The sequence below is a fragment of the Dendrobates tinctorius genome, unplaced genomic scaffold (genome assembly GCF_039654945.1).
Source record: "Dendrobates tinctorius isolate UK_male_01 unplaced genomic scaffold, ASM3965494v1 ptg000196l, whole genome shotgun sequence".
NCBI classification, from domain to species: domain Eukaryota; kingdom Metazoa; phylum Chordata; class Amphibia; order Anura; family Dendrobatidae; genus Dendrobates; species Dendrobates tinctorius.
In genome coordinates this window covers 18,441,694-18,457,340 of record NW_027361863.1, presented here as the reverse complement: position 1 = coordinate 18,457,340, position 15,647 = coordinate 18,441,694, and the positions used below count along the sequence as shown (strand labels likewise).

Genomic DNA, 15,647 nt, shown 5'->3' with positions numbered 1-15,647 from the left:
GAAGTTGCTCCTATTCACTGATAGCAAGCAAAGATATTGAATGTGATGAGGAACATATGAAGTGACCTGTAAGGAAATGATGCAAGAAATTGCCTTCTTCCTCCACTTAGGAGCCACTTCTTTCCCTCCTGCCTCCTAAACTCATCATTCACTATGAAACAGCTCAAACCAAGACAGACCCCGAGCTCACTCAGGCTTCAGATTACAGCTGCCTTTTGAAGTTTATTGAGAGTGTAGAGTTGAGTGAAAGAAAAAAGACTCACATGCTGCACCGCTACTTTCTTGTAAGAGTTTTATCTCACCCCAGAGCTGGATTCACAGTTACATTGCCCAGTATTAATTTCCTCCTTGCTGCTGCTTCTAATCAAGCTCTAGATAGTGACCAAACAGCAGGAATCTCTAGTGTCTGTGTTTATAGTATATGTAGAGGCTGTAGAAGCCAGATGGTGCCAAATGTTTTATGAAACTCTATTGCAAAGTTAATTTTAGCTAAAAATATGTGCATTTAATTAAAGAAAAATAAACTGCCACAGAAAGCGCCCATATCCTTTAAATGGTGACTTGTAGCTTGTTTGTATATCGCATTGTATCTTCTCGATCCACAGTTTGGTCCCCATGACCATGAGCTAAAGAGGCAGATGAAACATGGTAGATGTGGATGTTCCTGTACAAGTGTCCTCATAATAATGTCAGTTACTCTGCAGCAGTGGGACCTTAATGTACTTGTAATCCTACAGTGTCAGTCACAGAGTCCCTCTGCCAAGTTCAGCCCCCAAGTGTTGGTCCCACTGCCCACAGGAGAAGTCAGAGAACCCTCTTGTAGTTGTCGGGGTGTTACTTTTTACTCTTGCTGTTGTTGGGGTGTTACTTGTTGCTCTTGTAGTCATTGGGGTGTTACTTGTTGCTCTTGTAGTCATTGGGGTGTTACTTGTTGCTCTTGTAGTCATTGGGGTGTTACTTGTTGCTCTTGTAGTTGTTGGGGTGTTACTTGTTGCTCCTCTTGTACTTGTTGAGGTGTTACTTGCTGCTTTTGTAGTTGTCGAGATGCTACATTTTATTCCTGTAGTTGTTGGGGCATTACTTCTTGCTTTTGTAGACTTCAGGATGTTACTTGTTGCTCTTGTAGTTGTCGGTGTGTTACATTTTACTCTTGTAGTTGTTGGGGTGTTACTTGTTGCTTTTGTAGTTGTCGAGATGCTACATTTTATTCCTGTAGTTGTTGGGGCATTACTTCTTGCTTTTGTAGACTTCAGGATGTTACTTGTTGCTCTTGTAGTTGTCGGTGTGTTACATTTTACTCTTGTAGTTGTTGGGGTGTTACTTGTTGCTTTTGCATTTGTCAGGGTGTTACTTGTTGCTCTTGTAGTTATCGGGGTGTTTGTTGTTCCTCTTGTAGTTATTGGGGTGTTCTTTGTTCCTCTTGTAGTTATCGGGGTGTTCTTTGTTGCTCTTGTAGTTATCGGGGTGTTCTTTGTTCCTCTTGTACTTGTCGAGGTGTTACTTTTTACTCTTTTAGTTGTCGGGGTGTTACTTTTTACTCTTGTAGTTGTCGGGACATTACTTGTTTCTTTTGTATTTGTCAGAGTTTTATTTGTTGCTCTTGTAGTTGTTGGGTGTTGTTCCTTATGTACTTGCCAGTTGTTACTTGTTGCTCTTGTAGTAATCATGGAGTTACTTGTTGCTTTGGTAGTTGTCGGTGTGTTATTTGTTACTTTTGTAGTTGTTGAGGTGTTACTTGTTACTTTTGTAGTTGTTGAGGTGTTACTTGTTGCTTTTGTAGTTGTCGGTGTGTTAGTTGTTACTTTTGTAGTTGTTGGGTGTTATCAAGGGCAAGTAGCACCCCCACAACTACAAGAGCAAAAACTAACAACCCGATAACTGCAAGAGCAAAAAGTTACTGCCTGACATCTACAAGAGTAACAAGTAACTACCCTGAAAACTACAAGAGCAATAAACACTCCAGCAACTCACTGTCACTTGTTGCTCTTGTAGTTGTCGGGGTCTTACTTGCCCTTGTAGTTGTCAGGGTCTTACTTGATCTTGTAGTTGTCGGGGGTGTTACTTGTTGCTTTTGTAGTTTGTGTCAATTCTGCCGGATCTTCAGTGGAAAGAACTGACACATGGACACAACAATTGCAAGTTCTGCGTCTTTGGGGTTTTCTCTTTCTGAAATGTGACTTTTCGGGGCACGGCTGTTGCCGTATTTTATTTTGTGGCTTCACATACGGTGTTAAACCGAATCTAGACTCTGCGGAGAAATCCTGGGCTCTCACTTTCTGGCCCTCGGGCGATTTGGCAAGACGCCCTCATGCTCTGTAAGACTTTGCGGCCTGTTTGCACATTCCGGACAGTGGTTACGTTCTGGTTCCACCACACAGACTGGCTTTTCTTGAAAAGAGCACGTTAGTAACAATGTACCGTCCTCTATTGGGGTCCTCAATGCTGACAGCTCCAGGGCCACATGACACTTTCTATAGAACTGCAGAGCCAGATGGAAAGGAAAACTCCTTTAGGGAAATATCCTGACCCCAAGTAATAAAAATGACCTCCTTTAGGAATCCTCCCTTCTGGGTCCTGGGCGATGTGTTTTTCCCATTGCATTTCTCTATGGATTAGCAGTGATAGCCGCAGCCCCAGAGCGCTGTACTCCACAGTTACACTCCGTTCACTGACAAATCTGCATTTAAACTTCTGCAGACATCTAAGTTCACATCCCCTTCCGGATCCCTGCTGGTTCAGTATTGAGACAGACCTGGCTCTGGTAAAGAGAATCTGTCATTAGAACTATGCTGCCCGGACCCCAGGTGTAGTCAGGCATTTTATACAATGATATGTTGCGGCATTTCAGCGAAAACTGAGACAGGTTTTGCTGGCCCCATTTTTTTAGTGTAACAGTGCACTAAAAAAGAAGCCGCTCCTGTTGCTGCTGCAAGTTGTCACATAGTTAGATAGGATCCTGTGTGAAATTGACCTTCCAGCATCTAACTAGTTTGTGCTAATAGTGTTGTGCAGGAAGGAGGTCACATTTCAATTGTTTGGGCTAAAACTATGTTGCAGTCAGGACTCAGGAGACCCCATTTGCTAATCAAAATCGTTATGGCTAATAGTGTTGTTCAGTCACACTATCTCAGAAAATAAATAGTGATTGTTCATTTAGTGACAGGTGACTGACAGCTGTGGGCCTAAAGGGGGTTTTACACTAAGCAATATCGCTAGCAATATCGCTAAAACGTCACTGGCTTTGTGACGTTATAGCGATATCGCTAGTGATATCGCTATGTGTGATACTTACCAGCGACCGGCTCCCCCGCTGCTCATCGCTGATCGCGCGAGAATGTCCGGCTCCATTTCTCGTCGTCTGCTTCCTGCTGAGACTTCCTGCTGTGACGTCCAGCGACGCGTGGAGGCAGGCGGGAGGACGCAGGATCGCTGTGTGTGAATGGTAAGTATCGTGCGCTGCGTCGCTGCTGCATCGCTGTGAGATCTTTCTGTATGAAAGCTCACTAGCGATCATTTAGCGATGCACCAGCGATCCTGACCGTGTCGGATCGCTGGTCGGATCGCTGGTGCATCGCTAAATGTAAAAGGGCCTTAAGGTTGTGAAACAGCAGGTTACAAGAGGGGAAGGCTACTTACAACATGAGTGGGAAAAGCGAGGTCGTGGTGGAAAGGGGAATAGGCTTGGTGTTCAACATGTATGTGGGTTAGATGCAGGGGCGGACTGGGACTAAAATTCAGTCCTGGCATTTGAAGTTACACAGGCCCACTAGTCACATGGTGACTATATAATATCTTTGTACACTTGTAGGTTACAAGAAGTGAGAGGAGATTAACACGACTATATAACATGTAGTCACAGCTGTGCCCAGTATTTCAGCTCAGGCCTATTTATTGCTTTTAGGTACAGTACTCCTCCCAAAGCTCTGTCCCCTTTTGTATGCACGGTGAGAGAATTCCTGGCAGAACTGCTATCCATTGGGCAACCAGACCCCCTGGTTATAGCCGCCCCTATCATACCTCCCAAGTTTTGAAGAAGGGAAAGAGGGAGAAATTTTGTGCCACACCCCAGCCACATCCATGTCGCAACTAGTCACACCCATGTCCACGCCCAACCGCACCCATTTAGCACTGCTGATCACGCTGACTGGTACTGAGGGCACAGTGGCTGGCATTATGGGCACACTGACTGGCACTAAGGAAGAGAGAAAACAGAGAGAGAGAAAAGAAAACAGAGAGAGAAAGAAAGGAGAGCGAGAGAGAAAGAAAGAACAGAGAGAAAGAAAGAACAGAGAGAGACAGAGAAAGAACAGAGAGAAAGAAAGAAAGAAGTAAAGAAAAGAAAAAAAGAACAGACAGAAAGAGAGGAAAGAAAAAGAAAGAAAGAGGGGAAAGAAAGAACAGAGAGAGAAATAAAAAAGAAAGATTAGAGAGAGAAAGAAAGAACAGAGAGAGAGAGAAAATGAGGGAAAGACAGAACAGAGAATGAGAAAGAAAGAACAGAGAAAGAAAGAAAAAGAGAGAAAGAAATAAAGAAAGATTCTATAAAGATACTATAGCAGCCCGGCTCCCATTGTAGTGCCCACCTGAGCCTCCCGATGCAGGACATATCATGATTCGCTCACATGGCCGGCATCCCCGATTCCAAGGCGATCCTGCTGTCTGCGCTGTCGGAGGACATGGTGATGGATCTGAAGCATTCCTAGTTCCATCACAATCTCCTCATGAAATTATCTAATTTCCGGTCAGCTTCCAGCACATCACTTCAGGTGGAACGTCATGTGTGTGTTTTAAAATGCTCCTCGGGGCTCCACCGTGTACTCCTGTGTCCGTGGGAAAAGCCCACTTTGTATGCTCCGTACACACGCGGCTCCGCTCTGTACACCTCGTACACGCGGCTCCACTCTGTATACCTCGTACACGCGGCTCCTCTCCGTACACCTCGTACACGCGGCTCCTCTCCGTACACCTCGTACACACACGGCTCCTCTCCGTACACCTCGTACACACACGGCTCCTCTCCGTACACCTCGTACACACACGGCTCCTCTCCGTACACCTCGTACACACACGGCTCCTCTCCGTACACCTCGTACACGCGGCTCCTCTCCATACACCTCGTACACGCGGCTCCTCTTCGTACACCTCGTACACGCGGCTCCTCTCCATACACCTCGTACACGCGGCTCCTCTTCGTACACCTCGTACACGCGGCTCCTCTCCGTACACCTCGTACACGCGGCTCCTCTCCGTACACCTCGTACACACACGGCTTAACTCCATACACCTCGTACACACACGGCTCCGCTCCGTACACCTCGTACACGCGGCTCCTCTCCGTACACCTCGTACACGCGGCTCCTCTCCATACACCTCGTACACGCGGCTCCTCTCCGTACACCTCGTACACACACGGCTTAACTCCATACACCTCGTACACACACGGCTCCTCTCCGTACACCTCGTACACGCGGCTCCTCTCCGTACACCTCGTACACGCGGCTCCTCTCCATACACCTCGTACACGCGGCTCCTCTCCGTACACCTCGTACACGCGGCTCCTCTCCGTACACCTCGTACACACACGGCTTAACTCCATACACCTCGTACACACACGGCTCCGCTCCGTACACCTCGTACACGCGGCTCCTCTCTGTACACCTCGTACACACACGGCTTAACTCCATACACCTCGTACACGCGGCTCCTCTCCGTACACCTCGTACACACACGGCTCCTCTCCGTACACCTCGTACACACACGGCTCCTCTCCGTACGCCTCGTACACGCGGCTCCTCTCCGTACACCTCGTACACGCGGCTCCTCTCCGTACACCTCGTACACACACGGCTTAACTCCATACACCTCGTACACGCGGCTCCTCTCCGTACACCTCGTACACACACGGCTTAACTCCATACACCTCGTACACACACGGCTCCTCTCCGTACACCTCGTACACGCGGCTCCTCTCCGTACACCTCGTACACGCGGCTCCTCTCCATACACCTCGTACACGCGGCTCCTCTCCGTACACCTCGTACACGCGGCTCCTCTCCGTACACCTCGTACACACACGGCTTAACTCCATACACCTCGTACACACACGGCTCCGCTCCGTACACCTCGTACACGCGGCTCCTCTCTGTACACCTCGTACACACACGGCTTAACTCCATACACCTCGTACACGCGGCTCCTCTCCGTACACCTCATACACACACGGCTCCTCTCCATACACCTCGTACACACACGGCTCCTCTCCGTACACCTCATACACACACGGCTCCTCTCCGTACACCTCGTACACACACGGCTCCTCTCCGTACACCTCGTACACACACGGCTCCTCTCCTTACACCTCGTACACACACGGCTCCTCTCCGTACACTTCGTACACGCGGCTCCTCTCCGTACACCTCGTACACACACGGCTTAACTCCATACACCTCGAACACACACGGCTCCGCTCCGTACACCTCGTACACGCGGCTCCTCTCTGTACACCTCGTACACACACGGCTCCGCTCCGTACACCTCGTACACACACGGCTCCTCTCCGTACACCTCATACACACACGGTTCTGCTCCGTACACCTCGTACACACACAGCTCTGCTACATCTACCCTGTAAACCCCTCCTGACCCCAGACATACTTCCCTCATCCAGCACCATGACAACAGCACAGCAGAGTCTTGCAGACACCAAGAGGCAGGGCTGAGCGCACAAGACCTGTGATGAGGTCACAGGAAGGGCGGAGTCATGGGGTCACATGATCAGGGGTCTGGACAAAGGCTCCTGATCATGTGACCCCTGACTCCTCCCCTCCTGTGACCTCATCACAGGTCCTGTGAACAGAGAACAGAGCAGGCAAGCGAGGCTATGATGGCTGCGGGGGGCGGGGGAGGGGAGGTCTAATGCTAGGGCGAGGATGGGGTGCGTGGGGGGGCATGGCTGCTTATCTCCCTGCAGTGTGGATAGAAAAATCCCGGGAGGGTTGGAAACTATAACCGCCGTGCCCACAGAGGGCCGGCGGCAGGAACAACAGCCAGGCCAGCGGCCGCATCAGCTGGCAAGAATGTTTCCTCCTACACATTCCAAAGCCAAGAGCTTGATCTCCACCATCTGCAATCTGTTGGCCACGAAAATGCTGCCATTCCGCCTGGTGGATACAGACAGTTTCCGAAAGTTGATGGCCATGGCAGTCCCAAAGTACCAGTTTCACAGTCACAACTTCTTCTCTAAGAAAGCTGTGCCTGTGCTACACCAGCATGGCGCAGACAACATCACCTGTTCCCTGAAAAAATCTATGTCTGCCAGGGTGTATTTGACCACTGGCACCTGGACCAGCAAACATAGGCAGGAGCATTACATCTCGCTGACTGGGCACTGGGTGACTCTGGTGGATGTGGGGGCAGACGGTCAAGGGGCTGCTCCACAAATCTTTGAATCCCCAAGGCTTGCGGGATAAGCTCTCCCTAAATCAGACAGTGTTCCAACAGTGCAGATAGAATCCCCCCCCCACCTTCATACTGCGCAGCCAGGGCTCACCGCAATCAGGCAGTGTTTAAATTAATGTGCCTTGGAGATCGCAGTCACACAGCTCAAGAGTTGTGAGCAGCTATCCAGGATGAGTTTGAGCAATGTGCGAACCCGGTGGCGACCCTACGCCGGGGCAACCTCACACATGTGCCTTGCATGGCTCACGTCTTCAACCTGATGGTACAGCAATGTCTCCACCACTATCCCGGCCTGGATGCGCTACTGCAGGAAGCAAGGTCGCTGAGTGCTCACTTCTGCCGCTTGCACCCCGCAGGTCATGGACTTGCCTCGCTACAGAAGTCTTTTGGCCTATCGGTTAACCGTTGAACAAATCCCCAGATCTACGTCCTTCTAAGGAACCTAATCACTGTAAGATACAATATCGTTACGCTCCAGGAAGACATCCAGGCCTCTCTTCAACCCCTCGACTGAGTTCACCATCACCACCTCCTCAGACAGGAAATTCCAGATTCTCACTGCCTTAACAGTAAAGAATCCTCTTCTATGTTGGTGGAAAAACCTTCTCTCCTCCAGATGCAGAGAATACCCCCTTGTGACCGTCCCCTTCCTTGGTATAAACAGATCCTCGGAGAGATATTTGTATTGTCCCTTTATATACTTATACATTGTTATTAGATCGCCCATGGTTATTAGATTTCACTCTGCATATGTTGCTGTGACTGTGGCAGCAGCAATGAGCCCTGGTGCATTATGTCCTTTTGCATAGCCTGGGCCATCGTAGTACGGATGTGGTGCAAATCACGCTTGTGTAGTGGACACACATGAAGGACATCTGCACCCTTATGCACAGTTTTGAAATGGCTACTAAGGCCTGTTTCACACATCAGTTTTTTTGGTCAGTCAAAATCCGCTAAAATGGCGGATAGCGGATCCGTTCCTGTACTGACCACAACGTTTGGCACCGGACCGTTATTTTGACGGATCCATCAAAGGAGGAATTTTAACCCCTTCAACACCCAAAGGTGGTTTGCACGTTCATGACCGGGCCAATTTTTACAATTCTGACCACTGTCCTTTATGAGGTAATAACTCTGGAACGCTTCCATGGATCCCGGTGATTCTGACATTGTTTTCTCGTGACATATTGTACTTCATGTTAGTGGTAAAATTTCATTCAAATAACTTGCGTTTATTTGTGAAAAAAACGGAAATTTGGCGAAAATTTTGAAAATTTCGCAATTTTCCAACTTTGAATTTTTATGCCCTTAAATCACAGAGATACGGCACACAAAAAACTTAATAAGTAATATTACCCACATGTTTACTTTACATCAGCACAATTTTGGAACCAAAATTTTTTTTTGTTAGGAAGTTATAAGGGTTAAAAATTGACCAGCGATTTCTCATTTTTGCAACACCATTTTATTTTTACGGACCACATCACATTTGAAGCCACTTTGAGGGGTCTATATGATAGAAAATACCCAAAAGTGACATCATTCTAAAAACTGCACCCCTTATGGTGCTCAAACCACATTGAAGAAGTTTATTAACCCTTTAGGTGCGTCACAGGAATTTTTTGAATATTTAAAAAAAAATTAACATCTAACTTTTTTTCACAAAAAAAATACTTCAGGTTCAATTTTTTTTATTTTACCAAGGGTAACAGGAGAAATTGGACTGCAAAAGTTATTGTACAATTTGTCCTGAGTATGCTGATACCTGATATGTGGGGGGGAACCACTGTTTCGGCGCATGGCAGAGCTCAGAAGAGAAGGAGCGCCGTTTGACTTTTTCAAAGCAAGATTGGCTGGAATTCAGATCGGATGCCATGTCACATTTGGAGAGCCCCTGATGTACCTAAACAGTGGAAACCCCCCACAAATGACCCCATTTTGGAAATTAGACCCCCCAAGGAACTTATCTAGATGTGTGGTGAGAACTTTGAACCCCCAAGGGCTTCATAGAAGTTTCTAACATACATCCGTACAGTTAAAAAAAATCATATTTTTTCCACAAAAATGATCTTTTCACCCTCAATTCTTATTTTACAAAGGTAACAGGACCCTAAAAGTTATTGTGCAATTTATCCTGAGTACGCTGATACCCCACATGTGGGGGTAAACCACTATTTGGGCGCATGGCATAGCTCGGAAGGGAAGCAGCGCCATTTGACGTTTTGGCTGGAATTGAGATCTGACACCATGTCGCATTTGGAAAGCCCCTGATGTACCAAAACAGTGGAACCCCCCCACAAATGACACCATTTTGGAAACTAGACCCCCCAAGGAACTTATCTAGATGTGTGGTGAGCACTTTGACCCCTCCAGTGCGTCACAGAGGTTTATAATGCCCGGGCGTGAAAATAAAAAATTCGTATTTTTTCCACAAGCATGATAATTTAGTCACCAATTTTTTTATTTTCCCAAGGGTACCAGGAGAAATTTGTCCTGAGTACGCTGACACCCCATATGTGGGAGAAAACTACTGTATGGGCACACGTCGGGGCTCGGAAGCGAAGTAGTGACGTTTTGGAATGCAGACTTTGTTGGAATGGTCTGTGGGTGTCATGTTGCCTTTGCAGAGCCCCTGATGTACCTAAACAGTGGAAACCCCCCACAAATGACCCCATTTTGGAAACTAGACCCCCCTAAGGAACTTATCTAGATGTGTGGTGAGCACTTTGAACCCCCAAGGGCTTCACAGAAATTTATAATGCCCGGGCGTGAAAATAAAAAAATCATTTTTTCCACAAAAATGATATTTTTGCCCCCAATTTTTTATTTTCCTAACGGTAACAGGAGAAATTGGACCTCAAAAGTTGTTTTGCAATTTGTCTTGAATACGCTGATACCCTATATGTGGGGGTAAAACACTGTTTGGGCGCATGGCAGAGCTTGGAAGGGAAGGAGCACCATTTGACTTTTTCAATGCAGAATTGGCTGGAATTGAGATCAGACGCCATGTTGCGTTTGGAGAGCCCCTGAGGTGCCCAAACAGTGGAAACCCCCAATTATAACTCCAACCCTAACCCCAACACACCCCTAACCCTAATCTCATCCCTAACCCTAACGGGAAAATGGAAATAAATACATTTTTTTTATTTTATTATTTTTCCCTAACTAAGGGGGTGATAACGGGGGGTTTGATTTACTATTTATGGCGGTTTTTATGTTTGGCGGCTGTCGCACGCTAAAAGACGCTTTTTATTGTAAAAATAGTTTTTGCATCACCACATTTTGAGAGCTATAATTTTTCCATATTTTGACCCACTGAGTCATGTGAGGTCTTATTTTTTGCGGGACGAGTTGACGTTTTTATTTGTACCATTTTCGGGCACGTGACATTTTTTGATCGCTTTTTATTCCGATTTTTGGGACACAATGAACAAAAACCATCGTTTCATGAATTTCTTTTGGGGGGGTGCGTTTACACCGTTCCGCGTGCGGCAAAATTGTTAAAGCGGTTTTATTCTTCGGGTCAGTACGGTTACAGCGATACCTCATTTAGGTCGTTTTTTTATGTTTTGTCGGTTTTATGCAATGAAAACAATTTTATATAAAAAATAATTATTTTTGCATCGCTTTATTCTGCGAGCTATAACTTTTTTATTTTTTTGCGGATGATGCTGTGTGGCAGCTTGTTTTTTGCGGGAAAAGATGACGTTTTCAGCGGTACCATGGATATTTATATGCGCCTTTTTGGTCGCGCGTTATTGCACTTTTTGTTTGGTGGTATGATAATAAATCATTATTTTTTGCTTCGCTTTTTATTTTTATTTTTTAAGGGGTTCGCTAAAGGGGTTAACTAATGGGACAGTTTTATAGGGCGGGTCGTTACAGATGCGGCGATACCTAATATGTGTACTTTTATTGTTTTTTTTTTTATTTCCAAAAAATTGATTTATTGGGGGAATTTTTTTTTTTTTTTCTAATTTATTTAGCGATTTTTTTTTTAAATTATTTTAACACTTTTTTTTTTTACTTTATTACATAGTCCCAAGTGGGACATCACTGTCCTGTGACAGATCGCTGATCTGTCACATCACAGATCACTGTGACAGATCAGCGATCTGTCACAGGCCCTGCTGCAGACTTCCTCATGCCTGCACTTTGCAGGCAGTGAGGAAGTCAGCTCCCTGCAGGCCCCCGAAGGTTTCCGTCGCCATCTTGGATTCGGGGGCCTGCAGAGAAGGAGCCCCCCACAGCAGCGCTGCACATTGCGCTGCTGTGGGGGGCTCAGGGAAGCACAGAGGGAGCCCCCTCCCGGCCGATGCTTCCCCTTAACCCCCCGGTACACCGCGATCATGTTTGATCTCTGTGTGTAAGGGGTTAACGTGTCGGGGGCGGTCCGTGACCGCCCCTGACACATTGTGCCGGGTGTCAGCTGTGATAATTAGCTGACACCCGGCCGCGATCAGCGGCGCTCATCACGTGGGCGCCGCTTATCGCTGAGACGTACTATCCCGTCCATGGGCATAGGGGCCCGGGTCCCATGGATGGGATAGTACGTCTGATGTCAGGAAGGGGTTAAAGGAACCGCTGCCTGGGGGGGAGAGAGAGAGAAGAGAGAGATCCGTTCGGGCATGTCGGCGGACGTCAAAATTTTGGCGGATCCGCAAAAAAACGGATCCAACGGATGGCCATCCGTCGAGATCCGCCGGTAATGCAACTCAATGGGGAAAAAAAGGATCCGCCAAGAAAAATGGCGGATCCGTTTTTTTTGCAACGCGGCGGATTTTGACTGATGGACACAAACGGATGTGTGAAACAGGCCTAAGATGGTTAGTGCTGACTGTTCATGTACTTGCTGGAGCACACTTTGGAAAGTCTGCGCGGGGAGATGGTGGTCCCAGAGGAAGAGGTGGAAGCAGAGAAGGATATGGAAGGGATAACAATATCTCGTAAGTTCCGGACTGTCGCCGCACAGACAGGTGCCATGGGAGGGTGGATTACAGTGAATGAGGGGGGCTCATGGTGCCATACAAAATGTTACTGAAGGTGCAGGAGCCGAGGAACAAATGGAAAAGGATGAAGTGGAAGGGGTGATGGGCACGCAAAAGTCAGGAGATGAAGAGGAGGATAATGATCCCCTCTCTGTTGTTCATGGCTGGCGGGATGGGACAGAGGAAGCAAGCTTGAGTCTTACTCCGCCAGCAACACATCATGGACTTCATGGAAGCATCCGACATATGAGTGCCTTGCTTCACTATCTGCAACAAAATTCCTGCATTATTAGGATTAGAAATAGTGCTGACTACTGGACTGCCACTCTGTCAGATACACGGTACAAGAGTAAATTTTGCCAGATGCTTCCTCCCCTGGAAAGGGACGCGTGCATGCTGGAGTATCGAAACACACTTGTAGATAATCTTAAGAGTGGTTCTACCAAAGACAGCAGTAAGGCACACAGCATACATCGCAGTTGTAGACGACCAACCCCAGGAACGTCGCGTCGTCAACGCAAAAACATTAGCGGCAGTGTGTCAGAAGCAATTTCTGTGAGTCGTTGCACACATATTTTTTAGACCAACCCGTGCAGAGCAGAGTACAACGACTGGAGAGGATGGTGCAGGAGTACCTCAAGCTCAATATCAATGCAATCAGGGGGAATTTGGACCCTTTTGCATTTTGGTCTTCAAAAATGGAAGAGTGGCCTGAGCTCATCTGTCACGACTTGAAGGTTTTGTCATTCCAGGCAGCAAGCGTTCTCTCAGAACATGTCTTCAGTGCTGCTGGTGGTGTCATGATGGATAAGTGCATTCCAGCTATCCCCTGAAAGTGTTTCAAGATGAACAAGTCATGGTTCTTCAATGACTTTTACACCCTAGTCACAGACTGGGCAGACTAGGTGATGGTGCTGTTTTTAGTGTCATGAATTGATCTCGCATTATTGCAGTCTGTGACTCCTTTGTAGTGTCTTCTGTGCCTGCTGTTGCTACTGCTACTGATGTTACAAACAGTTTTTTTTTTAAATGTGGGGACTACAGGTTGGGTCTCCATAGGGCCGTTCGAAAAACCAAACCGAACCGAACCTTGAAAGGTTCACTTCTCTATCCCTAAAAGTTCCCCTAGACACACATAGGAAGAGATCCGTCAGTCAAGGGAATGAGGTGGAGAGAAGTTACTGTGGACCAGCTCCAGATTGGTAATTCAATATGCATAGTCCCTTTTTAAAAGCATGTTTTCTCTGAAATGCCTCAGAATTTCTATAGCATAACATACCTTAGACACTGAAGAAATGGCCACACCATTCCATTCCAGCTTTGTGCAGGTCTATGATCTTGTCCCTGACATCCTTAGAAAGCTCTTTGGTCTTGCCCATGTTGTAGAGTTTAGAGTCTGACTGATTAACTGAGTCTGTGGACAGGAGTCTTTTATAAAGGTGACTATGTAAGACAGCTGTCTTTAATGCAGGTAATGAGTTGATTAGAAGCGTCTAACTGGTCTGTAGGAGCCAGAACTCTTAATGGTTGGTAGGGGATCAAATACTTATTTCTCACTGCAAAATGCAAATAAATTTATATCATTTATACAATGTGATTTTCTGGATTTTATTTTTGATATTTTATCTCTCAGTTAAAATTAACCTACCCTTGAAATTATAGATAGTCCATGTCTTTGCCAGTGGGCAAACTTACAAAATCAGCAAGGGATCAAATACTTATTCCCCCCTCTGTATATGTGTGTGCACTATGTATTGGCAAGTGTAATATGTGTATATGTGCCCTATGTATATGAAGGGGTAATGCGTATATGTATGCACTATGCATGTGTAATGTATAGGTGTGTGCACTGTATATACAGTATATATGCATATGTAATGAGGATATGTGTGCACTATATATAGGAAGGTGTAATGTTTATATGCATGTGTAATATATGTGTGATCTATGTATAAAAGGTGTAACGTGTGCGGTATATATGATCATGTGTAATGTATATATGTGTGCACTATGTGTGGGAAGGTGTGATGTGTGTATGTGTGCACTGTGTAAACACAGCACAATGGACGCACCTGTGTGTGTCTTAGGCCGGTTTCACATTTGCGCTTTATAGCGCAGCGACGGCCTGCGCACGGCCGCCGCTAAGCCCCGCCCCCTGCCGGCTCCCTGCCCGCCCCTTCCGGTCATCGCCGCCTTCTAGCGCACATGGGCGCTTGCGATCTGCGCACCCTATCTTTAGCATAGGGTGCGCAGATTGTGCGATGGCCGTGCGCTAGCAGGATTTTGAAGGTGCGCCAGTGTGCGCCGAACGCAGCATGTTGCATTTCGGCGCGCAGGGCGCACCTTCAAAAGTGTGCAGCGCACGGCAAAATCCTGCCACCGCACGATCTGCGCACCCTATGCTAAAGATACGGTGCGCAGATCGCAAGCGCCCATGTGTGCTAGAAGGCGGCGATGACCGGAAGGGGCGGGCAGGGAGCCGGCAGGGGGCGGGGCTTAGCGGCGGCCATGTGCAGGCCGTCGCTGCGCTATAAAGCACAAATGTGAAACCGGCCTTACATGCAGTATGTGTGTATAATGGTGTGATGGGTATATTTGTGTGTAATGTTGTTTCCTCTCTGCAGAGATGCCAGGGCTGAATACTCGTCATTGCTGCTTGTTGCTTCTCACGGTTCTGGCCGTCGGTGAGTATTACACTGGAGTCTCCCACTGTAGACCAGAGACTTACAATACAAATCTAAGATTTGGGCTAAGAAGTGCAAAAAATGCAAAAATCCCATAATTCTGCAATGTAATAATCCGTAATAGACCTACAACATAAACCGGGTATAGTCAGATTTTGTTCTTTTTTCTCCTTGTCTGAGGGAATCCATCATCACACTGAGGTTTTCTGCACCCCGCGCCTCATTACTGTCATTTTTAGCACATTACATCGTGGTTGATGGGTGTCCTATCGCTTTGTGTCCCGCAGTTCTGCCGGTTCTGGGGAATGTGGTCGTCCGGAGAAATTCTGGTGAGTTCGATCTAATCTCAGTTCTGTCTCTGGCGTTCTCCATCTCTTAGGAGGCGCAGAGCCCTCGTCTTCCTTCCTTAATGCACATTGTAAGGTTTGTAACGATCTCCGGAGGCAGAAACTTTACCCCTTCCCTATATTGTCCTGAGTCCAGGAGCTTGCTGAGGCTTGAGGCTCCGCACATTCCT

General features: G+C 47.1%; 1 protein-coding gene across 1 annotated transcript in view; it reads left to right on the top strand.

Moving 5' to 3' along the window:
- MFAP5 (microfibril associated protein 5) overlaps nucleotides 1-15,647 on the top strand; it is a 101,345-nt gene that overhangs the window by 49,046 nt on the left and 36,652 nt on the right. The window contains exons 2-3 of the mRNA XM_073553004.1: nucleotides 15,071-15,130; nucleotides 15,418-15,459. Coding sequence (XP_073409105.1) covers nucleotides 15,073-15,130; nucleotides 15,418-15,459 — 100 coding nt within the window. The 5' untranslated portion in view covers nucleotides 15,071-15,072. The remainder of the gene's footprint in view (nucleotides 1-15,070; nucleotides 15,131-15,417; nucleotides 15,460-15,647) is intronic.